Here is a 22,153-nt window from a genome sequence, read left to right as displayed (position 1 = left end):
GTACCATATCTGAGGAAGTGCAAATTTTGCGCGCATGGAGATCCCGAATACGGCGTGGAGCGCTGTTTTGGCCCGGCCGTAGTGAGTTTCTTTATGTGCAACATTTAATTTTGCATGTTTTCATATATAATACATGATAATTATGTTGAGTTTATGGCTAGAAACTTAGTTATATTCAATAGCGACGTTTGAAATTTAGCGCGCACGGCGATATCGGATACGGCGCGGGGCGCTGTTTTGGCCCGGCCATAGTGAAGGGGTTAAAGTTTACATAATTAAAAATGCAGATGACGTTAGCAATTAACTGTTTGTAATTATGTATAGAAGAGGAAGAGTAATGTAATGTATTTCCCTTTTTTCTCCCCCATGAAGGCTCCATTGTGGACAGTACTGGCAGCTTTGATGGAGTGTTGGGATTCACCTCAGCCAACCTTTTTGTTGGCTCTATCCTCCTCTTCATCTGCTTCCTGGTCCATCGTTCTGCTGTCCGGCCACAGACTGTACAGATACAGGTGTAAAACATTCACTATGGTGCAGTATCTCATAATTTTCATGTTTTTAGTTACTTTGTCAACATGAAAGCTGTATAGCTTGACCCGATAGGTGTTGCAATATGGTAATGTCCTGAGCTGCCAGGTACCGCTGCTCCTGTCAATGTTGACATGGGACACTTTTTCTTTACCTAGTGTCTGAAGATATTATTTGTATTGATATAAGTAAAACTCAAGTGATATATTGTGTAGTTCATGAGACAATGGATTTTAAAATCAATGGCATTGATGTAGATAAAGCTGCAGTGCAGTTTGATGAGTGCATGTCTCATTATATGAGCTTATATTACTTTGAAAAAATACCAAAGATTATTACTTGATATATTTAGACTAAATTGTGATACAGCCTTGTTATAAGTACTAGCACTTAAGGATATGTCTTAAAGGTCTGTTTTTGTGTAGCTGCAAACACGTACATATGTTACTAATAGTACTTTATAGTTACCAAATGATAAGCAATAGATATTTTTATACATAAATCTGTCTTTTCACATAAATTATAATCTGCAATATAATTCGCCTCAGGAACCAACGGAAACATGCCCACATCAGTGTTAATCCACTGTGAAATCATGATGTAAAAATGGAAACTAACATTAACCTTAAGGTTGGAGTTAAGAATTCTGTCTCATCTTATATCAAGACTCTTATGCACTAAACATTCTCTCTCAAGTATTAGCTCACTATCTATCCTAGGCCCAGTGGAGGCCAAACAGGTGTATTTGTGAATTGGGCTGTGTGAAATCAAAGTTCTGAAACGTGAATGTTTGTAGGTGAACATGTAGCTCATTTTACAGAACCAATGATTAGATTTTCTGAAATTCCAATACCTAGGTTTGTGCCAACAGATGCTGCAAGAAAAGTGTGCATCCACTTGTTAACCGAAATCACATGAAATTCACATGGATTTGCTTAGGTGCTCTAACTTAGGCTCTGACCATAGAGTCATTTGGGGAGATATACTTGCATGTAGATTTCATGTTATTTTTATTTGTAGTATTTGTTGAGGATTCCACCAAAACTTTAGTGAGTGAACTGTCAAGACTTTGGAGATATAATCATGCAATATCCCTTCTAACTTGCACCAGAATTAGTGTAGTACAAACTGATGGAGCATCTCACAGCATTGCTTGCATTGTAACCCTGAGTCATGGAATGGCCAGCATGGCACAGGCACACACTGAGAGGCTTTTTTTTAAACAAGGCACCCATGTGCATCTTTCCCACCAAAATTCAACTTTCCAGCCTTCTTTGTGACGTCCAGGTGACTGACTCAAGAGATGGTGAGAAGGGGTTGACAGGTGCATGACGTCTTGATCTACAATCTGATCCATTTTGGGAAGCCGTGCTGGGTTACATGTGGGTATATATCACTCATTCGGGAATGGCCTGACGGGGTGTCACAGCTTACGGGTTAACATAATGGCAGGAAACAATAGCTTTCAATTCCATAAAGCTTCATTGTCTGCATAAATGTTCTCTTTTCAGTCTTTGTTCTTGGGGTATTCATTGTTGTGAGACACTGTGAATATTAATAATAACAGTTGGTTATTTGATAACCTGGTTCTCACTGAATATAAGTACTGATTTCTTAATGAGCATTTATATCGATGTGCTCTGTATTTTGTGGCATTTTGAATGTTTAGATTTTAAACTGCTTCACTGCATCTTCAACTACTTTTAAAATATTAGTTCATGGTTACCCATGAGTAGATATGCATTGCATCAATGCATATGTGTTATGCAGACCATGTAAATATTTTCAGATGTGTATGCCATACACATTAATTTATGCAATAAGGAGGTGTGTAATTATTGACATTGCTTGGATTTTCCTCTTCCATATTTGTACATATTGACTTTTATATTTCATTTAAGTATTACACATCTCAGGCTGATATAACTGTACATGTATGATTCTTTCTTCGTTGGAAAAACCTTAGACAATTGTATATTTTCTAATTAAACAAAAAATAGCAGTATATAAAGAGGAAAAAAAACATAATGTATAAAAATCTGTGATAAACTTTGTACCAATCAAAAAGGCTCTAGGGAAAACACTGGCTTGGCCACTGTGCTGAGTCTGGTATGAGCACAAAGACATTTATGTTGGTGGTAAATTGACTTTTTAAATTGATTATAATACTAGTTGATTCATGTGCTTATGTTGTTCATTGCATCAGACATTTTTTTCACCTTTTCCTTATCAATGCTTCTTAAATGTACAACCTCTTGCCTCACTCTGTACAGTAAGGGAAACATCTTCACCAGTGGTGATGATTATAAGGAGGCAGAGTGTATTTATGTAATAATATCTTAATATTAGTCCCAAACACATAATCGTGACTTGCCAAAATGGTAGGCAAAGCTTCACTAAGCATATCTCATTCTAGCAGCTCTTGTTAAAGATCCCTGAAAAAAAGAATGAATGTTGTGAAAGAACTTTTCATGCTGTTACTATGCCTCTGCAAGATGACACATGTAACTTTGCTCTAGCTAAGCCACCAGTGCAATGGCTTATGTCGTGTTCCAAACTTGGTTCGCCTTAGGCAAACGTCATTTATTCCAGTATTATTTTCTGGAGGTGGAGCTGTCATAGAGCCTCTGCTTAGTGCTGAGGGCAAGGCACTGAGACCTAAAGTGGAGCTAACTTTCCTTGTGCCATTTAATTGTATTGTATGTAATAAATCTTACTATTTTTTATTTGTTAAAATCTTACGTTGATGACAGTTTGAATGCACAACTTTTAAGTTCTGTACATATATTTGCCTTTCAGAAATGTTTTACAAAAGTGTCTATACTCTATTCAATGAAGTACAATAAATGATGCTCAAGTAATGAGATTTGTCTACCTTTATTTAAACGCAATGTTCCCCAAGAAGCCCTCAATACTCGTAGTGTTAGGAATTAGGGGTTGCCTAAGAAGTGAGCTGGGATCTGAAAGCGAAGCTGAGCAGCGGTGGGTAATTGGGTGGTTGAGTTGTTCCACAATAAAGGTAATACTTCACTGCCCAGAAGTTGCATTAGTAATCAACTCTTTAGTAATTTACCTTAAAGGCATGACTGCTAAAAAAAAGCGAGATTAATATACGCCATTCAGTAAAATAACTTAATGAAATTAGCAGTTGCTATTGGAACGTGCTTCGAACCATGTAAAGAATATTATGGAATGCCCGGTGAAATTACCGGGGTCCGGCTACACAAGGTCACTCATTTTTGCCCCGCGCAAGCAGTCAGCTGTCGAACGGGAGCAAGCAACGTGGCCGTCTACATATTATAGTCTATCGAATCTAACTTGAGCCTTTATAGGCACGGCTCCCCTGAGCCGCTTCTGCCACATCACCCCATCACTCTCCTCAGAGGAGCTCGATACCCCCCTCCAACACACACACACTCTCTCTCTCTCTCTCTCTCTCTCTCTTATTTACGTTATATATAATATCTTTTGCTTGGCCTTAACTGAAAACCCATATACAAACATAAGTATACCTTAAATCTTGTACCTTTAGGCCTGTGGGGAGTTATATATATATATATATATATATATATATATATATATATATATATATATATATATATATATATATATATATATATATATATATATATATATATATATATAAGGTATTGCTTGGGAGGACGGTCCTTGCATATCGCAGGTGAGTCGGTGTAGGAAGATTTTGGCCATATCTGTGTGTTGGGAAAGAATAAAAATTCGCAACAATATATGCTTCAGAAGTATGTGAAGGCAATCAATACAGGTAGTGAAATATAGACAGGGAAAGAATATGATGAATGGAACAGAAATTTAGAGGAAGTAATTAAAATATAAACAGTGATTTCCAAGTAAAGAATGTTATGTTCTGGCAAGATAGGTGGGAAAGTACAGATCTATCAATAGTTGTACAATCACACTATAGCCTAAGTTTTGCCTGGGGGTTGGGATGGCAGGTTCCTCCCTTCTCCTTTGTTGTATAGCTGCAACAATAAACTATCAATCAGTCCATTAGAACAATTAATTACGGCAGTGGGAAAATCTGTGGAAGGGACAAACAAATGTAAGGATCTAGCCACGTGGGCTAGAGTGGGTGGGTAGAGTCTCCGCCTTGCGCTCCGGTGGTGTGCTGTGCTGGAGCGTATGGGTTCGAGACCTGCCTGGTGCCATGAGAATGGAAAGGTGGGGTCTTTCCGACACCCTCACAGCCCCGTTGTTGGGCCTCCTTGAAATAATTGGGCATCTCTCTACCAGCCGTCTGGGTGGTTGTGTGGCATGCACCGCCTTCCTCCCTTGGGGTATATCCCCAACGAAATGCAAAAAAAAAAAAATAAATAAATAAATAAATAAATAAATAAAAGATTCAGCCACTAACATGCCCAAGGAAAATTATGACCAGAGAATTCAGTAAAAAGATACAAGGAAGGATAACTGCTGAGACATGTTCGCTATTTCCTTATCTGTTCTTAACTTTCTGCTCAAAATAACTCGTGACCAAGGAGTCCCCGTAAGTGACGTAACGGGGGAGGGGGGCACAGGGGAGGGGGGCACAGGGGAGGGGGCGGGGCGCGGTCCGATCCCGTGTTTGTTTACATCCGTCAGCTGACCGAGGAAAGAGGTGCGGCGGTGTGGGCGTGAACCTTATTTTTCTCAGCTTCCCGAGTGTCCATTGGTGTCATGTTTGTGTAGTAGGTAAATGAACGCGTCGACTATAAGCTAAGGGACAATTGACCGCCTGTGGTGCCTGCTGGCGTGTACACTCGAGGCTGGAGATCAAATCGTTTCTGTCCACCTTCGTCCTCGTGAAGATCAGCAATGTCAGCGAAAAATAAAGTGGAGAAGGATAAATTACTAGAAGACATGGCCAAAGATTATGCTCCATATTTCCAAGTGGACACAACGGCAGAGGTAAGGGTGTGGGTTTGACAATCATTTTGTAATAACGAAATGCTACTCGGTTCATGTTCGAGTTTGTCCAGTTCATGCGACGGAAATGAGATACAAAATCGTGCAAGTCACTACATTTGTCACCAGAAAAACATGACCCACGCAAGAAAATCGTTGGTTGGGTGAAACCGTTAATTATCCTTTTTTTTCTGCTATGAGTATTAATAGGAGTGGTTCATGTGGATTGCCAAACATGTGTACCATAAAATCCTGGTTGTGATCCTTCCAGAGGGCTCACCTAGACCGTGAGCTTGAGGCCATGCTGACCCGCCTGGAAGAGTGTGGCAGCCTGCTGGACCGGGTGAGAGCAATACTTGGCCTCATCACTTCTTGCTTTCCACATGAACTATATTTTCTGTTCTTTATTAGAGCAGGATGTGGCCATTATGTTATATTTTGCTCTCATTTCTTTGTATTTCTCCTTTACCATTGAAATGTATCTGTTTATAGCTCTGGTACCCTGTTTACTTCACAAATAAATTTAAAGTTTACCAATTTTCAGACTCGGACAGAAAATCGTCACACTTTGGATGCACTGGTTCCTCAGATCTACTCCAACTATCAGGTGAGACACAAAGAAAGCCAAAAGAGCCATAATGTATTGAAAGAGAACATCCCAGTTTCTTCTGTGGACAAGAATTGCTATAGTAAAAACAGATGAGGAAAGACATAAATTTTGGGATTAAGATTCATTGCTTTTATCTCAACTTTTTTTTCAGACATTGCAACGAACCTTCCAGACCATTGACCAGCTGGAGTTACTTGTGGGCAGAGTGAAGGAGGACCTCACCAAGATGGAGAAGGCTGTGACTCAGGGAGAGAGAGATCTGGGCTCAAATCAGGGCTTCACTACAGTTATGAAGCCCTTCTTCTTTGTGAGTACCTCAAAGTAATCATGCCGTAGCTTTCCAAATTATTATTTAATGAAGCATGTATGACCAAAAGTTGAATATCTCTGATCACAATTTTGTCTCTACCATGATATTTACAGTTGATATTATTCACTACATTTTTGCATGCTCTCCTTTTTGCAGATGAGGGAGCACATTCCAGAGAGATCTTCATCACAACTTAATTTTAACCCTCCAGAAATTTTTAAAGCCGAGGACTATTTTGCAGAAGCCACAGAAACTGACTCATCTCAGCCCTCAAGACCCTAGTGCTTGTGTGTGTATGTGTCCCAGTTTTGTTATTTGTTGACTGTGTGTGTGTGTGTGTGTGTGTCTGGATCTTTATTGTCTGTTGTAATGTGCTGAGTGAATCTAAAAAGATATATTGAAAAGTAGTACGAACTTCCTTCATACTGAAGGAGATTAGCTGGTAAATAGTTATTTGCTGTTTATTATGCTCAAAATAATACTCAATAATTATTTCTGACATCACATGCAATAAAGTCCAAAGAGCCTAATTCCAAGGCTTGAAAACACGAGTATTTTAATTTTTGAAAGGATTGGAACCTCTAGAACTAGATTTTTTTGTCAGGGCTGTATTGAAGGGAAGTCATAGGGATGAATGCCCTCCTCCTCACAAAAATTATAATAGTTGTATAAGAATGATTTTGGCATGATTATTTTGACTTAAGTTATATATATAGTTTTATATACATACATGAAGAAATATGTAAAAAAGTAGGGTACCAGCTGACTAATACAAGAAAAATGCACATACCAACTGACTAGCCTATAGAAGTTTTAATAATATTGAAAAGCCAGAAAATTTAGCTCTGATAACATACCACTGATGTCTAATATTAGAGAGTAACCAACAGGTTTTTCACATATCAAAAGAAGTGTTTGAACAAATCATGGGAAGGGTGAAAAGGGTCATCCCCCAGGCACACACCGAGAGATGATGAATACAATAAAAGGAAAATCGTGGACAAGTCGTCGTCTTCTTTTGACCTGTGTCGTTTTGTATCGCTTCTTAGGTCCTCTCCTGGTTATTAGCACACTTTGCTTTTCAATGGTACTATACGACACACTGGCTGGTATTATAAGACACTTTGGCTTCTCACATCGGCTACTTCTAGAGGTCAAAGAGGGGATCAGTCAGGTTCTCATGAGTGTTTTTTTTTATAATTTCGTGGTAGCTACTAAAGAAGAGTCAAACTATCACCAGGGTTATAAAACTACCCCTGGAAATGTTCAAAACTCATGCGAAAGCCTTGTCAAATATGTGTACCTGAGCGCTGAAATGTTTTAAAATACGACCCACTATCGCACTATAATTTTCGGTTTGTGTAGAAATAGTATGTGTATAAATAATTGAGTCTATCCTACAAGGAGAGTTCTCTGTGGCGCGTCAGCCCAACGTTGCCAGATTGTCGTACTCGGCCTCTAATGATTGCCGATTTCCGACCCAAACACTGTCTCCTCCACCCTAATAACTGGCTTCATATATAGTTATCTTTAATATGGTTAATTATTGGTGTCTTTAGCAATTGTTATGGGTCAGAAACCGGTAAATACGATGCTCTGAGTACGACAATCTGGTAACGTTGCGTCATGGTCAGCCTCGGCAAATAAGCGACGCGTCCCACGTAAACAGTCCGTGCCCGAGGGTTGAGGAGGGCGGCGGCGGCGGCGGGACCTTCATGGTAAATATCTTCCCTCAAGCATCACCCTTCACCACAGCCTAGTCCTAGCGTGGGAGCGAACAGTGGGAAGCATGGGGGTGGCCGTGTCCATTTTCTACCACTAATGAACTATCGGTCGAGGAGGAATTCCACTTCAACGTAATCAGGGGAGGAAGATTTAGCTGTTGCGATTGAGGAAAAGTGTTCATGGTGGGCAGACTCGTGCGGGGAAGTCCAAGGCGTGTGGAGAGGACGAGTGTTAGGAGCAGTGAGGTAACCCATGAGCCAGGTTGAATGAGAACTAGCCTGCCATCATAGATATTCTTGTAGGTGAAACAATTGTGGGTGTGTCAGATGACTCGAGGACCAGATCTGTCACTACTTAGGGTCACTTTCATAGTTCGTCATAAAGGCTGGAATCCTGTTACTTTGATCAAAATCGCATAATTGAATTTACCATGAAAGCTACAAATACCAGACACTAGAGAATGAGGTTTTGATGGAGGGTGTGTCATATTCACTGTGTACTTATTATAAGTCATTTGTCTCATGCACAATTACCCTTGACTCTTTGTTCACACACCCTAAGCATACAGAATACAGTGTGGAGTCTACTGCATAAGTACCTTAGAAAGAAAAAAACATGGAAAAGTTGTGAAATTAATTTTTATTTAATATCTTGTGTCATTAAGAAGCAGAGACAATATAACCTGAGAATTGGCAACAGTGTGTCTCCGTCCCACCACTGGCCGGCCTCCCTGTTGAGGTTTGAGGTATGGCAGCACACAAAGTAATGGCATCCTCAATGTTACAGTCAGTCAGGCACGCGGCACCCCAGGACCCCTCAGTGCCAGTTCCTATGATGTCCACTGATACAACTATGGAAGAAGATGACTGGGTGGGTGTTGAAAGACTACTGAACATTGAAGGTTTTGTGTCTGAAAACATTTGGTGGGTATGTAAAGACTATTGAAAGGTTAAGTTCTGATGCCGTTTTGGACACAACATGGTTGGTGATTATATGCATCACCAAATTATATATTTCATACTTACTTTGTGAGACTATTTTTGAAGTCTGCTGAGTGATGAAAGGCTACAGAATATTAATAGTTTTATTAATTAATGGTTGTCACAAGAAAAACAAAACAAAAAAGGCAACAATATGCTGCTGTTATAGTAGAGAACAGAAGAATACCAGAAAAAAGGGTACCATAAAAGAATTAGCTATCAACTTTATTACCAGAGGTGTTTTCCCTTCCTTTAAAAAAAAAGCTTGTTTTAGAATTGTGGAAGTAGTACAGCAAAAAGTAGGCTGTTCCAGAGTTTACCTTATGAAAGGGATGTTGTGTCCTTGCAGGAGAAACATGACGAGAGCAAATCTGGTGGCAGCAACAGCAATGAGCAGAGGGAGGGAGGCCGACCTGCGTCAGGAGGGGGAGGCCTGGACAAGCTCAACAGGGAGGAGTTGGTGGCCAAGTGTCGGCACCTCCTGGCTCTGGCACAGAAAGCCAAGGCCGCCAAGGATGGTGAGGGAGCCGTATGCTGTTGTATTGCACTTGTTGGCTGTGGCGTGTTTCCTGGATGGCTTCATTTGACAGACATAACCCATTTTTAGTGCTCATCATCAAGATCTAAGCTACATATTGAAGTATTTTTATTGATTTTTTTAACATTTTTTTTCATGTATGACATTTTTATTGACATGCTTTTCACAGTAGTAGGTAGCTACTCAATATCAAGATTTTACAGATATAACCCAATTACAGTATTCGGCATCAAGACTTCTTCAGTTCATAGTATTATTCGCCAGACTGAAATATTCTCTATAATATTTAACATTTTTATTGATTCTCCTTTTTTATCACCATATTGGTATAGAATTCATTAGTCATTACTGTGTTGTTAACAGAAAGTGTGGCTGAGTTGAGGAAGGTGAGGCCCTTGGCTGAGCGTTGTGAGGTGGCGGAGGGGAGGGTGCAGAAGGTGGAGGCTGAGGCCGAGGCACTGAGGGAGATGGTGGCCAACCTGACGGAAGGCAAGGTCGCCCTCACCACCAAGGTTTGTTTGAACCATATCATTTTTTCCATGCATTTTACTTATTATAATCAGTAAGTTTTGCAATCAGTAAACTATTTATCTATCAGTCTCTGGCCTTTCACAGCTGGAGTGGCTGACAGCCTCTCAAGTACCAATTTGCAAGTAGTACATTCAATTTAAACCTTAGTAGCACATTTTCAGCTGTACATAGGGTCATTACTTGATATGCATACTGCACTATACTTCAACAGGGAGACCTACACACTAATGTTTTTTCCACCTCAGTCGACTAGATTTAAGTCCATCTTTCTTGCTTACAAATGAATATAAAATTCCACTTACAGATTGAGAGTTTGCAACGACAGTTCAAGTTAGCCTCCAGTGAAGTTGACTCCTTACAAGCTATGGAGAGTGGCCTACTAAATGAAAGGAATTGTCTGCAGACTGAAAATGCTAAACTGGTCGAGGAACGAAAAAAATATCTTGCCAAGCTGAAGGAGCTTGAAGCTGCTTATAGGAAATCGGAGTTGCTGAAAAGTACCATAGATCAAGAGAAGCTTAATCTGGAGGTCAGTTCCTAATTCTGATGAAAAAATGTTGTTTGCAGATGCTACACAATGACATCTAATGAAGGGTGGCTATATTATGAAATCTGGGAACAGAATTTGCTTGCATGCAAAAGATAGGTGATGGTGGTTGCACATTTCATTACAAGATTGCTACTAATTTTCTTACAGGAAAAAATAGAAAACCTTCAAGCACAAGCAGGCCAAGTGGATGTTCTGAAGACCAAATGCAAGAAACTCCTCAATGAGAAAACTTCACTAGAAGAGGAGCTTAAGAAGCAACAAAACCTGGTGGCCAAGAGTACAAAGTTGCAGGCTGATTTGACTGCTGCAAAAGAAGAGAAAAAGGCTGTAGACATCATGCTGCAAAGTACTAAGAAGGAAAGGCAAAATCTAGAAGAAAGGGTAAAAGGCCTTGAAAGTGAAGTGTTACAGATTAAGAAATTGAAGGAAGACGGAGAAGAACATGTTAGCAAAAGTAGTGAGAGGATCAATGACCTTGAGGAGAAAATGAAGCTGCAGGAAGAATCCCTTCAGCAGAGTGCTGAGAGCATATCACAGCTACAGGAAAAATTGCAGCAGGTGCAAGAAGAAAAACAACAACTTGAAAACAAGGTGGACCAAGGAAGAGAGGAAGAGGAAGTAAAAAAACTTGAACAAGAGCTCTGCACTGAAAAAGAGAATAACCAGAGGCTGCTGTTACAGCTCAAGGAATTCAAAGAACAGGAAGTTAGTACATCAAACCATGCTTTGGAGATTGAAAGCTTTCAGTCAGATATCAGTAGAATGAAGGAGCAGCTGGGTGAAAAGGATTCTGAGCTTCACAAGTTGAGAGAGGAGCTGTCAAGTGTAGAGCAAGTTAACAATGAAATTCAAGAGCTGAGAGTGCAAGAAGAGTCACTGCAACAGCAGAAGGCTGAGATAAAAAGTAAATTAGAGATAGAAATCAATACCTCTGAAAACTATAGGACTCAAGTCAGTGCCCTAGAGGAAAAGCTAAGGATGGAGGAAAAAAGTTGTGAGCAGGTCAGAGAGGAAGTTGAAAGTCTTAAAGCCAGAGAAGAGTCCTTACAGAGGCAAAAGGAAGAATTGGAAAATAAACTTGAGTCAGAAGTTGTCAACTCTGAAAACTTTAAGACTCAGATCACCACCCTGGAGGAAAAACTAAAAGTGGAGGAAAAAAATAATGCAGAAATTCAAGGAAAGTTAATCACCTCACATGATGAAAAAATCAGCCTAACTGAGAGACTAAATGAAGCTGAGTGTGAGAAGGTGAGGCTAAGTGAGCATGTAAAAAAGATTGAAAGTGAGAGAGACAGTCTGGAAGAGTTCAGGAAACAGTCTGAAGAATTGGCTGCAAAAGTAAGTCAGCTTAATACTGAAGCACAGCAGTCTCGTGAAGCTGTTTCAGAGTTGCAGGAAACTAATGAGAAGCTGAAACAAACAGTATCTCAGCTACAGAGCGACCTGCAATCTTTAAAGGAGGAAGAGGCGGCATTGAGACTTGAGCTCTCCAGATCTCTAAATGAATCTGAAAAGAATGTGGGTGATGTTAAAGAGGAGCAGAACAAAGCTAACCAGTTGACAGCACAAATACAGGAAATAAAAGCAGAAAATAATGAGCTGAAAAATGAGGTTGGGAAACTTACCATCAAAACAGAACAGTTGAATCAAACACTAAAGAAGCTGCAAGATAAGGGAGCTTGTCTGACTGAACAATGCAGGAAGGTCTATCCCACATTGAGCCAAAGTATTTTTTCTCATAACCAAGAACAGGATGTTGTAGATCAGCTGGGAGGTGTGATAGACCTAATGGAAGCTGTTAAGAAGATGAAGGAAGATGGGCAATATCAAAATGGTGTTACGTGTTTGGCCAGAGCACTTAGTGGGCTCCAAAACCAGAGCAGTAGCTTGCTGACGGTAAGGGACGCATCCACTTGGGAGTCAGCATCTTCAATCTTTGGCGAGGTAGCAGAGTGTCTTGTGTCCCATGTCAGGAATACAGCCAAGGCTTTAGATTTGGAGGAGGACCACCAGCTGGAAAAAGAATGTAGTCAGGTTGTGTCAGTCTTTAGTCAACTTTGCACAGAGCTAGGAATGGAAGCTCAAAAGCTGGAGCAAGCCACCAGCACAATGGAGGAGCTGAGGCAGGAGAAGAGTGAGCTGGAGCTTAGAGAGGCCAAGATAAAGGAAGAACACCACATTTTAAATGAAAGATGTGTAAGTCTGTGTACAGAACTGGAATCAATGAAGGAAAACAAGGAATATGTGGAGCAACTTAATCAAAAGTTTGCTGAGAGTGATGAGGCCAAGAAAGCTTTACTTCAATCACTGGAAGAGGAAAAGTCAAAGTTGTGTGAGCATAAAGAACAAATAGTCAACTTGGAGACAGAATTGCAGGAGTTGAAGAGTAAGGAAGATAAGCTGGCTAGTCAGATCAGTATAGGTGAGGAAAAGGAGCAAGTCATTAGTGAAGTAAGGCAGCAGCTGAGCTCTATTGACCAGGAAAATAAAACTTTAAATAATAAGTTAAATGAGTCTGCTGCAGAAAAGGCCAGTTTGGAGCTATCATTGTCAAAACAAAAAGAAGAACTGCAGTGCTTACACCAAGAGAAAGAGGTTCTTGAATGTACCTTAAAGGATCTAGAAAACGAATTAGAATCTGTAAAATTAACTTTGAAAGATAATGAAGAAAAAACAACCTCAGAAAAAGAGGAATTAGGAAAACAAATTTCCAGAATGTCCGAAGAAAGACTTACTTTAGAAAAAGAATTTGCCTCTCTAACTGCAAACAAAAAACAACTTGAGGAAAGTTTGGTGGAAGAAAAGAAAGTAATGGAAGAAAAGATGACAATGCTAATTCAAGAGCAAGAGAATAAAGTCAAGGAATCAGAGAGCTTGAGCAGCGAGAACATGGCTTTGCATGAAAAAGTACAAGAGCTTCAAGTACAACTTGAGAGTCTGCAAAAGGATGTTCACCAGCTGCAGGAGAAAATGCAGAAAGCTGAAGAGAAAGTTCAGGTAAGTACTATAGTATATGTTATGAAAAAAATTTGAGTTGGTAACTAATTTTTGCTTACTGTGTTAAACATGACCATATCTGTGGGTAACAGGTTGTGAGTTCAGAAAAGGAGACGTGTGAGAAAGCATTGAAGGAAGCAGAGAATGAAAAGCAGCAGCTGAGCACCTCTCTGAAGGTCTCAGCAGACCGGTGTGAAGAGCTGCTGGAGGAACTGAACCAGATGAACAAGGCGCTGAGGGAGCGGGGGGAGAAGATATCCCGTCTGGAGGCTGCCCACCAAGAGAAGAGTCGGGAGCTAGAGACCACCTCCACCTGCCTCAAGGAGCTTCAGAACAAGGTGAGGGGTGATGAGCTGACTTAGTGCCATCATGGGGATGTTTGCCATTTTGTATTCTCTTATTACAAATATCACAAAGTATCGATTGTCATTGGAGTACATTGTTGTTGCAGATGATGACCAGTGAGGCTGAGCTGGCCAGCAAGCAGGAGCAGCTTCAGAGCATCACTGAGCGGCTGCAGTCCTTCAGTGGCCCCGAGGCAGCCCCTCCTCAGCCTCCTGACACCAACCCCCAAGTCACCAAACTGGAAGAGAAGATCAGAGAATTGGAGCTAGAAAGAAACAACCTGAAAAAGGTGCCTCATTTAATGATTTTTTTGGTTTAGTGTCCTGTAATAAGAGTTATGTTTGCTGTATTGTTCATCTTTGTCATTAAATAGCATATACTCATGTAACAGTTAAATATTTTCATGACAGTGGAGGGTTAACTTTAACATAAGCATAAATGGTAATCAAGAGAATTTCCACACCTTGGCAGCACTTCTGCTACCTTTCACTGTTATCATTAGGAGGCTATACTAAATAGACCAACTGTGGTATGACAGGCAGTGCGGCTTCTGGAGAGTGAGCCACCAGGGGGCCGTGAGGGTGGCGGTGGGGGAGTTGACACTCAGAGTGAGGCCCTCAGCACCAGCACCATCAGCCGGGCCGATGACTCTCAGCGCATGAAGGAGCTGGAGGACACCTTTGAGGAGCGCTACATGAGGGTAAGGCTGACCATCACACCATCTCTACCACAGCCTCATTTGGACATTGCCAAATTGGCATATTAATGAGACAATACTGCATGAGGATGAGGTTGACCACCTTAACTCAGTATCGATATTTTTTACATGAGTTTCTTGACATACTAATGAAATATTTGTTTTCATATATATCACTTTTCATCAGCTGAAAAGTGTGGCCATCAAACTCAAGAAGCGAGTGGCTGAGCTGACTGCACAGTTGAACGCTGCCGAAGAAGCGCGCAACAAGGCACTGGCTGAGAGGCAGGAGAGTGGCAGCAAGGACAGCATGAAGGCAGCCTCCAAGACCATACAGGCAAGATTATTGAGTCAGATTCTTTTTATCACATTTTAATGACATTACAGTTATAATGTACAACACATTTCATACAGAATGTACTTACTCATGTCTATATTCCAGTATGTCTTGCATTGCTGAAGTGTTCAATGTTAATTTAAACTTCCAGGCATTGCAAAGTGAGATTGATAGACTTCAAGATGATATTGACAATAAGAAAAAGGAGATGAAGGAACAAGGGAAGCAGCTGTCTTCTGCAGCAGAACAGTTATCAAGTGTCAGGTCTGAACTTGCCGCTCTACAAGAGGAAAATGCTGTACTAACAAGAACTGTGAAGGTATTGTTTAAACAGTTTGAGAGTAGATCACTGCTGTACCCATGTTGATGTGCTGTCTGGTCTTGGTGGAATATAGAAAGGCATACATATGATTCACAACAAGGTGATGAAAAAGTGAATGATTTACTTGTTTCATCTTTATTGTAATTGTCTTTAGACTGCTACAGTTCCCATGTAAGAAGACCTAAAAGTACATACCACTGTGTCCTGCAATGCTTCAGAACCTTGAGCAAACCATCTCAAGTCAGGAGGATGTTGCCAGCAGCCTCCAGGGGCGAGTTGCTGCTCTGGAGAAGCGTTTGGCAGCGGAGGAGGAAAAGCAGCAAGTACTGGAGGACCGTCGGAGGAAGATGGAGGAGAAGATGGAAGAGGAAAAGCAGAGAGCATCCCAATTTGTGAAGCAGCTGGAGGAAGCCAAGCAGGTGTGTAGGAAGAGTGAAAAAGATCCTGGAGGTGTCTGGGAGAGGGCACAAAAGGCATGTGTGTGGTTATCTTGAAGTGGCTGATTCTTTGTGGTGAACTCATGCAAGTGATTTCTTCTTATTGTGAAATGAAAAAAATAACCTCATTTAATTGTATTGTCTCGTTCTTTAGGAAGCAAAAACAAAAACTTTATTGGATTTGGAAATGCGAGACTACGAGCTGACGGTGGAGGAACTGAACAGCCAGATAGCCGAGAAGAACACTTGGATAACAAACCTGGAGTCCGAGGTGGAACGGGAGCAAGGCCGATGCCGCAGTCTTCAGGAGCAGCTGAGTCACCTCACCACGCAGGAAGCCACCGAGAGGGAGAGAGCCGAGAAGATGAAGGTGAGTACAGCACCACCATCATCATCATCAGTCATTATCAATCCACTGCAGGACAAATGTCTTTCCCACCATTTTCCACTTCTTTATGCCTACTCCAGCAAAGGTTTGGTATTATTTCTGCACCTGGTTCTCTGTCTACCCTGACTTCTAAAATTTCTGGGCTGCCACACAGTTACTTTGGATTTTCATCTATTGTTCCCAAGTCCATGTCTTATTCGTAATCAACATATTTTCAATCTTTGACTGTCTATTGATCCATGATGCTTTCTTCTTTTTTGTCCATATCCCAAGCATTTTCCTATCTTCTCTCCACAATTCCTAGATTTTTTCTAAATCTTTTATGAGATGCCAGGTTATTTGTGTTGAGACTAGCAAAGGACAACACTCCATGGCCTTACTACTACTCATTTTGAAAAGCTCTGGTAGGGGAGGTAGATGCTGCAAGGGAGGAGTGTGTGTTAACCAAAGTCATCATTGAAATTGCCAACTATACATGTACTTTTATCTGTCCAAACTGTCTGACTTTGATTATGCTGTAGTGATCAGCCTTTCTGTCATCCTCAGAAACTGTTACTGGAACAAAAGGCAGAGCTGACTGAGCTGCGTCACACCCTTGAGAAGGAGAGTTCGTTGCGGCAGCAGGACCGCAGCGCCGTGGAGCAGCTGACACAAGTAAGAGCATTTGTTGGGGCAGGGAGCTTTCTTTTGTCCTTTAAGGTATGTACACCAATATGTGTGCACCATTGGATGGGAAGCTGTTCTTGAATATTGACCTGAAGTATAAAGTGAACAATCATTATTTTGACTAGTTCAGTGTTATACCTCGGCTCCATTTCACATCAATGTAAACTTGAGACTCTTTAACTTTGGCTCTGTAAAAGTTATCACAAAACTTCATTTTTTCAACAGTTGTATATATAATAAAATGGTGGCATTAATTCAGTACTGTATTCTGTATGTTTCAATTTTCAGGAAGTGGAGAAGCAGAAGCTAATGATGGTTGAAATAAGTAGTGAGAAAACAAAATATGAAGACTTGCTTAGACACACCAAGTCATCGTTGGAAAGACAGGTACCAACCAGTCATTCCTTTCATCAGTCATGTCATTCATTACAAACCTGTCCGGGTATTGCTGTGTAAAGGGTTTTTGTCATTTGCTTATTGGATTATTGTTCAGACAGCAGCATTTAGTTATCTCTTATATTAACAACAACATGAATAAGACAGCCCAGCAAACATTTACAGGTGGAGGCCCTGGAGGGGAAGGTGTCGCTGCAGAAAGAGGACATGAAGCAGCTGGTGACAGAGAGGGATTCTTTGCGCAGCGAATTTGAGGGTGACGCAAAGTGTTCTCTTGTTTCCACGTTATTCTGAGGAGTTGCTGTAGCCCCTTGGAGGGTGACACAATTGTTCCCTAATGGTCATGTCATTTCATGGTGTTTGTGGAGCCCCTCTGAGGGTGTTCTTGTTATTATGAGTTATCTGCGGAGACAATCTGAATGACACTTGCTCCATTCCTAGTTTGAGGTTTTCATTTAGTTTTCTCTCATGTGATATTTTGGTTTGACATTTGGTGTTTACTTTTCATAGAGTTTTCATGCTTAAAGTTTTCTCTGGTCAGTGGTAGTTTAGGGTGACAATTTTTGTTTCTCATTAGTTGAATTTTAGATCAACTCTTTCTGTGCTGCTTCCACCCAGGCTACAAGGTGAGAGCCACCAGTGTGCTGCGTCAACAGAAACGGTCGCCAGAAGTGAACGTGGAAGAGCTGCAGTCAGAGAAAGACCAGCTGCAATCTGAGTGTGCTGCAACCCAACTCAAACTGCAGCAGCTACAGTGAGTTGAAGAGACAGTGCAGTGAAGAGAACAGAAACTTGATTAGGATATTTCTTGTTTAGAAATGTACTCCATTTTCTCTTTTTTTTTTTTTTTTTTTTTTTTTCTTTTTTCCCTCTTTTGAATGCATTCCTCTCCCTCACAAAAACTGAACAATTATACATCTTTGTTTTTGTTTTGAAATTTTCAGATCAGATTTCTCTGCTCTGAAAGCTGAAAATGACGTCCTCCAGTCAGAGAAGGAGGGACTGTCCAGACAGCTGATGTCGCTGTCTGAGGACCTTACTAGAAAGGAAAATTTCTATCAACAAAAAATATCAGGTTTTGAAACTAAGATGGAATCCAAGATTAATGAATACCAACAAGTTATTTCCAACCTGTCTGCTCAAAATGAGGCACAGAATGTGAACTTCAAGGTTTGTGGGCTTTTCGTATACTATTAATCAGAGTATTTTGTCTTTCTTTTCTATAGGTATGATTATAAATTCATGTAAAATTTGCAGAAACAATTTGATCAACAACTTGTAACCAACAGTCATGCTCATGATCAAGCTACTTATGAATAGAAGGTGGCTGTGAATAATTGTTTAGCTCTCCAAAAGAGACTTAAGTAGAGTTAAAAATGTGCTGCTTAAAGTACCTTTTGATACTTTAGCTATAACATATTGCCCTAATTTCAGAAACAATTTGAAAGTTTGCGGCAGACCCACAGTCGAGAGGTGGAGGAGCTCAGCGCCAAGCTGGAAGAGGCAGAGGAGAAACTGTGGAACCTGAAGAACTCTGTCAATGGTCCAGCCCCTACAGGGCCTACCAGTGTGGCTCCTGCAGCTCCCGTGCCCCCAGTTCAGCACCTCCGGCCTGAGGTGGAGCATGCCCCTGGCACAACGCCCAGCAGTCTGACTCACCATCGCCGTCAACCCAGCCACGGCTACGAGGAGTCTAGGATTGATGTCTCCAACATGGTCAGAGAGGAAGGGGAGGTTTGTCTCAGCACGCTTTAGCTTTGTGGTGAAGCTTCGAGCGTGTGACATTGTGTGTATGAACATCCTGGAGCTTGGAGATGCACTTATATGCTGCCATTTTATAAATGTGGAGATGCAATGATAGCACTAAAGGTCTTTATCGTGGAACTGGCCTTTGTACATGTCAGACAACTGAAAATGGGAAACTTTCCTTTTAGGATTTATTAGGTTATTGTTGTCATTTTCCTGTGTATCTGATACTGGAAGAAAGTCAGCATTTTAGGTGTTTTAGATGGAGAACATTTTGATTTTTCCTTTTAATTAACAGAGATCTGTTTAATGACTTGCAGGGTTCAGAGTGGGTGGAGCCAGTGCAGAGGTCACCAAACAAAGGTGGCGGCTACAGCCCACCACCCCTAGAGCAGCTTATCAGTTCCCCGCTGCCTCCAGCTGCTGCACTGCTGGACGACCAGGTCAGCATCACCAGTGCAGCCACAGATGCAGCCAACAGGGAGCTGGCCAGGCTGGAGGCTAAGGTAATGCTGAAGACAGTGCAGGTGTTACATGAAAGGTGTAGCTAAAGTAAGAAGATTTATCTTTAATTTCTTTTCCCTTCAGTCCCTTCTCATACATCACCGTAATCAATGTGCAATGTAACAGTGAATGGCTTCATTTCAGATCAACACTGCAGAGATGAGGATTTCTCAACTGACATCATTGTTACATGAATCTGAGGCAGAGAATGCCAAGCTTACCCAGCTGACCGACGCTCTCAAAGAAGAGATCAGAAGGTCTGCCAGAAATGAAGACCGGGAAAAGCACATGGAAAATATGGAGTACATGAAGAATGTTATCCTTAAGGTGACTGGATTAATGAATTATTTTTTAACTCATAGAAGTGACACCACTGGGTGACAAGACTTTATTCACCTTTCAGAAATATACAAATATATACAGCTGGAGAGAAGCAGCCACTGAACTCAGTACTTACAAGAGGTTTGCACAAGGGCTGTGAGGGCAATGCATAAGTTCAAACTGTTGCTTTAAGAAAAATTAATAGCACTATTATATATCCTCTAACCCTTAAAAGTTCATGGTTAGCTAAGTTATATTGTTCCAAAATATGAATTGATGCCTATTTCAGCATATATGAAGTCTAAGCTGAAATGTGATTTGAGTGTTTCCTATGTCCGTATAGTTCTTGTTGCTGAACAACGGTGAGGAGCGGAAGCACTTGGTGCCAGTGCTGAAGACTGTCCTGCAGCTCTCCCCTCAAGAAACCTCCCAGCTGGAGCACATTGCCTCAGGTGAGACACTTACCTTCACATCAAGTGTACTGGTAATGCAGTCTTGGTCCTAATGTTTGTGTACTGAACAGAAAGAATATGAATTAATTTTTCATGGCATCATCACATTATGACATGCTGCCAAAAGCAAGATTTATGAAGTAGAATCTTGGGGTATAGAGAGTGATAATAATTAACAAGTAAGTGTTTAGAAATGTTTGAAACTTTCTCATAAGACTTTCCTTTCACAACAGGTGAGGAAGGTAGCAGTGGAGGGAGTGGAGGATGGGGAAATTACCTCCACCTTTGGTCTACCCGGTAGTTCCCTGACTGCACTGTCCTGATTGGTGTGTCAGGAAGAGTGGCAGGTACTGGAAGGGTGTGTATAAGTGACACGGCAGTGCTGGAGCTGAACGACACACCTACAGGTTGTGACTAAGTGTCTGGGTGAAAAAGCTGTCCTTGGGATTGCCTGTGTCTCTACAAGAAGCTGGCTTCCCCTACACATCACTTGTCCAGCAAAGAAGGATGGTAAGGTGCAGCTGAGTCACTGTGCAGACACTAGTGACACATTCAGCATCAGGTGTTGTTGTGTTGGCCTCCCCAAAGTCAGTTCCTTTCTTGCTTCCCAGTCAGCAAATCTGGTCTGTCCAGTGTTACCAAAAGAAAGTGAGTAGAAAACATTCCTCCAAGATGCAGTTACATTATATAGTGCCATTGTAGAGAAGCATGAGTTACATGAGAGGTTATTCCTGCATCAACTTTCCTCCTTTTAATAACAGTATCCCAAATTTATTAAGTTAACTCTTTTTTTCCTTTCATTTTGAAGGAACCTAATTCACTGTCTGCCTTGTCACTGTCCAGGTGATAAGGAGAATGTATGTTGTGTTGCTTCTTGGAGCCAGTTTATGATTCAGAACTTTAAGGGATGCATAGCACTTTGTTTGTGACCTATCCCATTATTACTTTTTATATATACAAGATTGCTCACTTCAGATTGCAAAGAATTTTTCCTCTTTGTAACTAGCTACACTTTAGCTAATAGGCACCAGCAGCATGAAGTGAAATTGTGTTGAGGTAGTGTTGATAGGGTGCAAAGAGGCACCCCATGGTTTAGAAGAGTTTATGAGAACAGTGAGGCCAAAGAGAGAGAGAGAGAGAGAGAGAGAATTATATAGATTGTACAAAGATTTAAATATTGTATTCAGAAAATTCATAAATTATATATCAACATGAGGAACAGTATTATACTCCTCATTGTACTTATAAACGGTTTGCCTGACTACTGATCTTAAGTGGATGTTGTTATGTAGCAAGTGCTACAAGTTGCTTAGCACTGTGAGCAGCAAGAAGCAATGTATGCGTAGCTCTCATGAATTTTTTTGATTTTTTTTTTTTGGGGGGGGTGAGGGGGCTACTGAGTGACCCTGTGCTGTGGTAGAGTCTGCCGGCACATGTCTTAGCATCACATTCCTCAGTACATGGCATCATAGCTACATGAACAGGTGCAATAAGATATGTGTGTGTGTGTGTGTATTACAGAGTTTTCTATGAAATTTGGGCTGTATTGCTATATTTGTGCTTTGTTCCTTTTAAATATATTACTTTGCACAATAAAGTTGATAGACCTACACTTTTTGATCTTTCACATTTTGTCCTGGTTCTTTGCATTGGGGATGTAGGGACCGGAGGTGAGGGCCACACTTCTACCAATGCAAGTAGGCCTAAAGAATCTCCTTGGGTGGGACCGAGGAGGCAACTTGTGGGAATGTATGTTGTGTCCCTCACCGCGAGCCCTACATCCCCCCTCCCTCGCTTCAGTGTAGCGTTGACTTATGCTAGCCTCTTTTATATAGCCTAATCATGTGGTC

At 41.0% G+C, this 22,153-nt stretch overlaps 3 protein-coding genes across 11 annotated transcripts in view; all 3 read left to right on the top strand.

The window, feature by feature from the left end:
- LOC127003374 (uncharacterized) overlaps positions 1-3,389 on the top strand; it is a 56,861-nt gene extending 53,472 nt beyond the window's left edge. For all 5 annotated transcript variants that reach the window (XM_050869919.1, XM_050869918.1, XM_050869922.1 and 2 more), the window contains one exon: positions 373-3,389. In XM_050869919.1, the coding sequence (XP_050725876.1) occupies positions 373-579 (207 nt within the window). In that variant the 3' untranslated portion in view covers positions 580-3,389. The remainder of the gene's footprint in view (positions 1-372) is intronic.
- Positions 3,390-5,128: 1,739 nt separating this feature from the next.
- LOC127003372 (biogenesis of lysosome-related organelles complex 1 subunit 4-like) lies at positions 5,129-6,919 on the top strand. 2 transcript variants are annotated; one of them, XM_050869916.1, is made up of 5 exons: positions 5,129-5,454; positions 5,723-5,794; positions 5,996-6,058; positions 6,213-6,368; positions 6,528-6,919. In XM_050869916.1, exons 1-5 carry the CDS (start codon positions 5,362-5,364, stop codon positions 6,651-6,653), a joined length of 510 nt encoding a protein of 169 aa, XP_050725873.1. In that variant the 5' UTR covers positions 5,129-5,361; the 3' UTR covers positions 6,654-6,919. The 2 variants fall into 2 exon arrangements, with proteins under 2 accessions (XP_050725873.1, XP_050725874.1); XM_050869917.1 differs by lacking the exon at positions 5,723-5,794.
- A 1,048-nt stretch (positions 6,920-7,967) lies between these two features.
- On the top strand, positions 7,968-21,915 carry LOC127003371 (GRIP and coiled-coil domain-containing protein 2-like). 4 transcript variants are annotated; one of them, XM_050869915.1, is made up of 23 exons: positions 7,968-8,089; positions 8,883-9,023; positions 9,426-9,594; positions 9,978-10,126; positions 10,450-10,674; positions 10,843-13,692; positions 13,785-14,030; positions 14,144-14,326; positions 14,576-14,737; positions 14,922-15,071; positions 15,223-15,390; positions 15,612-15,812; positions 15,985-16,200; positions 16,765-16,872; positions 17,173-17,271; positions 17,446-17,536; positions 17,899-18,034; positions 18,225-18,450; positions 18,715-19,014; positions 19,347-19,532; positions 19,675-19,857; positions 20,195-20,303; positions 20,537-21,915. In XM_050869915.1, the coding sequence occupies exons 1-23, from the start codon at positions 8,087-8,089 to the stop codon at positions 20,602-20,604; spliced, it is 6,369 nt and encodes a 2,122-aa protein (XP_050725872.1). In that variant the 5' UTR covers positions 7,968-8,086; the 3' UTR covers positions 20,605-21,915. The 4 variants fall into 4 exon arrangements, with proteins under 4 accessions (XP_050725872.1, XP_050725871.1, XP_050725870.1 ...); XM_050869913.1 differs by having other exon boundaries at positions 8,031-8,089; positions 8,883-8,966; XM_050869912.1 differs by having other exon boundaries at positions 8,072-8,089; positions 18,715-18,996.
- Positions 21,916-22,153: the final 238 nt, after the last annotated feature.

Source organism: Eriocheir sinensis, chromosome 25, assembly GCF_024679095.1.
Source record: "Eriocheir sinensis breed Jianghai 21 chromosome 25, ASM2467909v1, whole genome shotgun sequence".
Classification (NCBI taxonomy): Eukaryota; Metazoa; Arthropoda; class Malacostraca; order Decapoda; family Varunidae; genus Eriocheir; species Eriocheir sinensis.
Note: the sequence above shows the minus strand (reverse complement) of the source record. Positions and strands in the feature narration are given on the sequence as shown.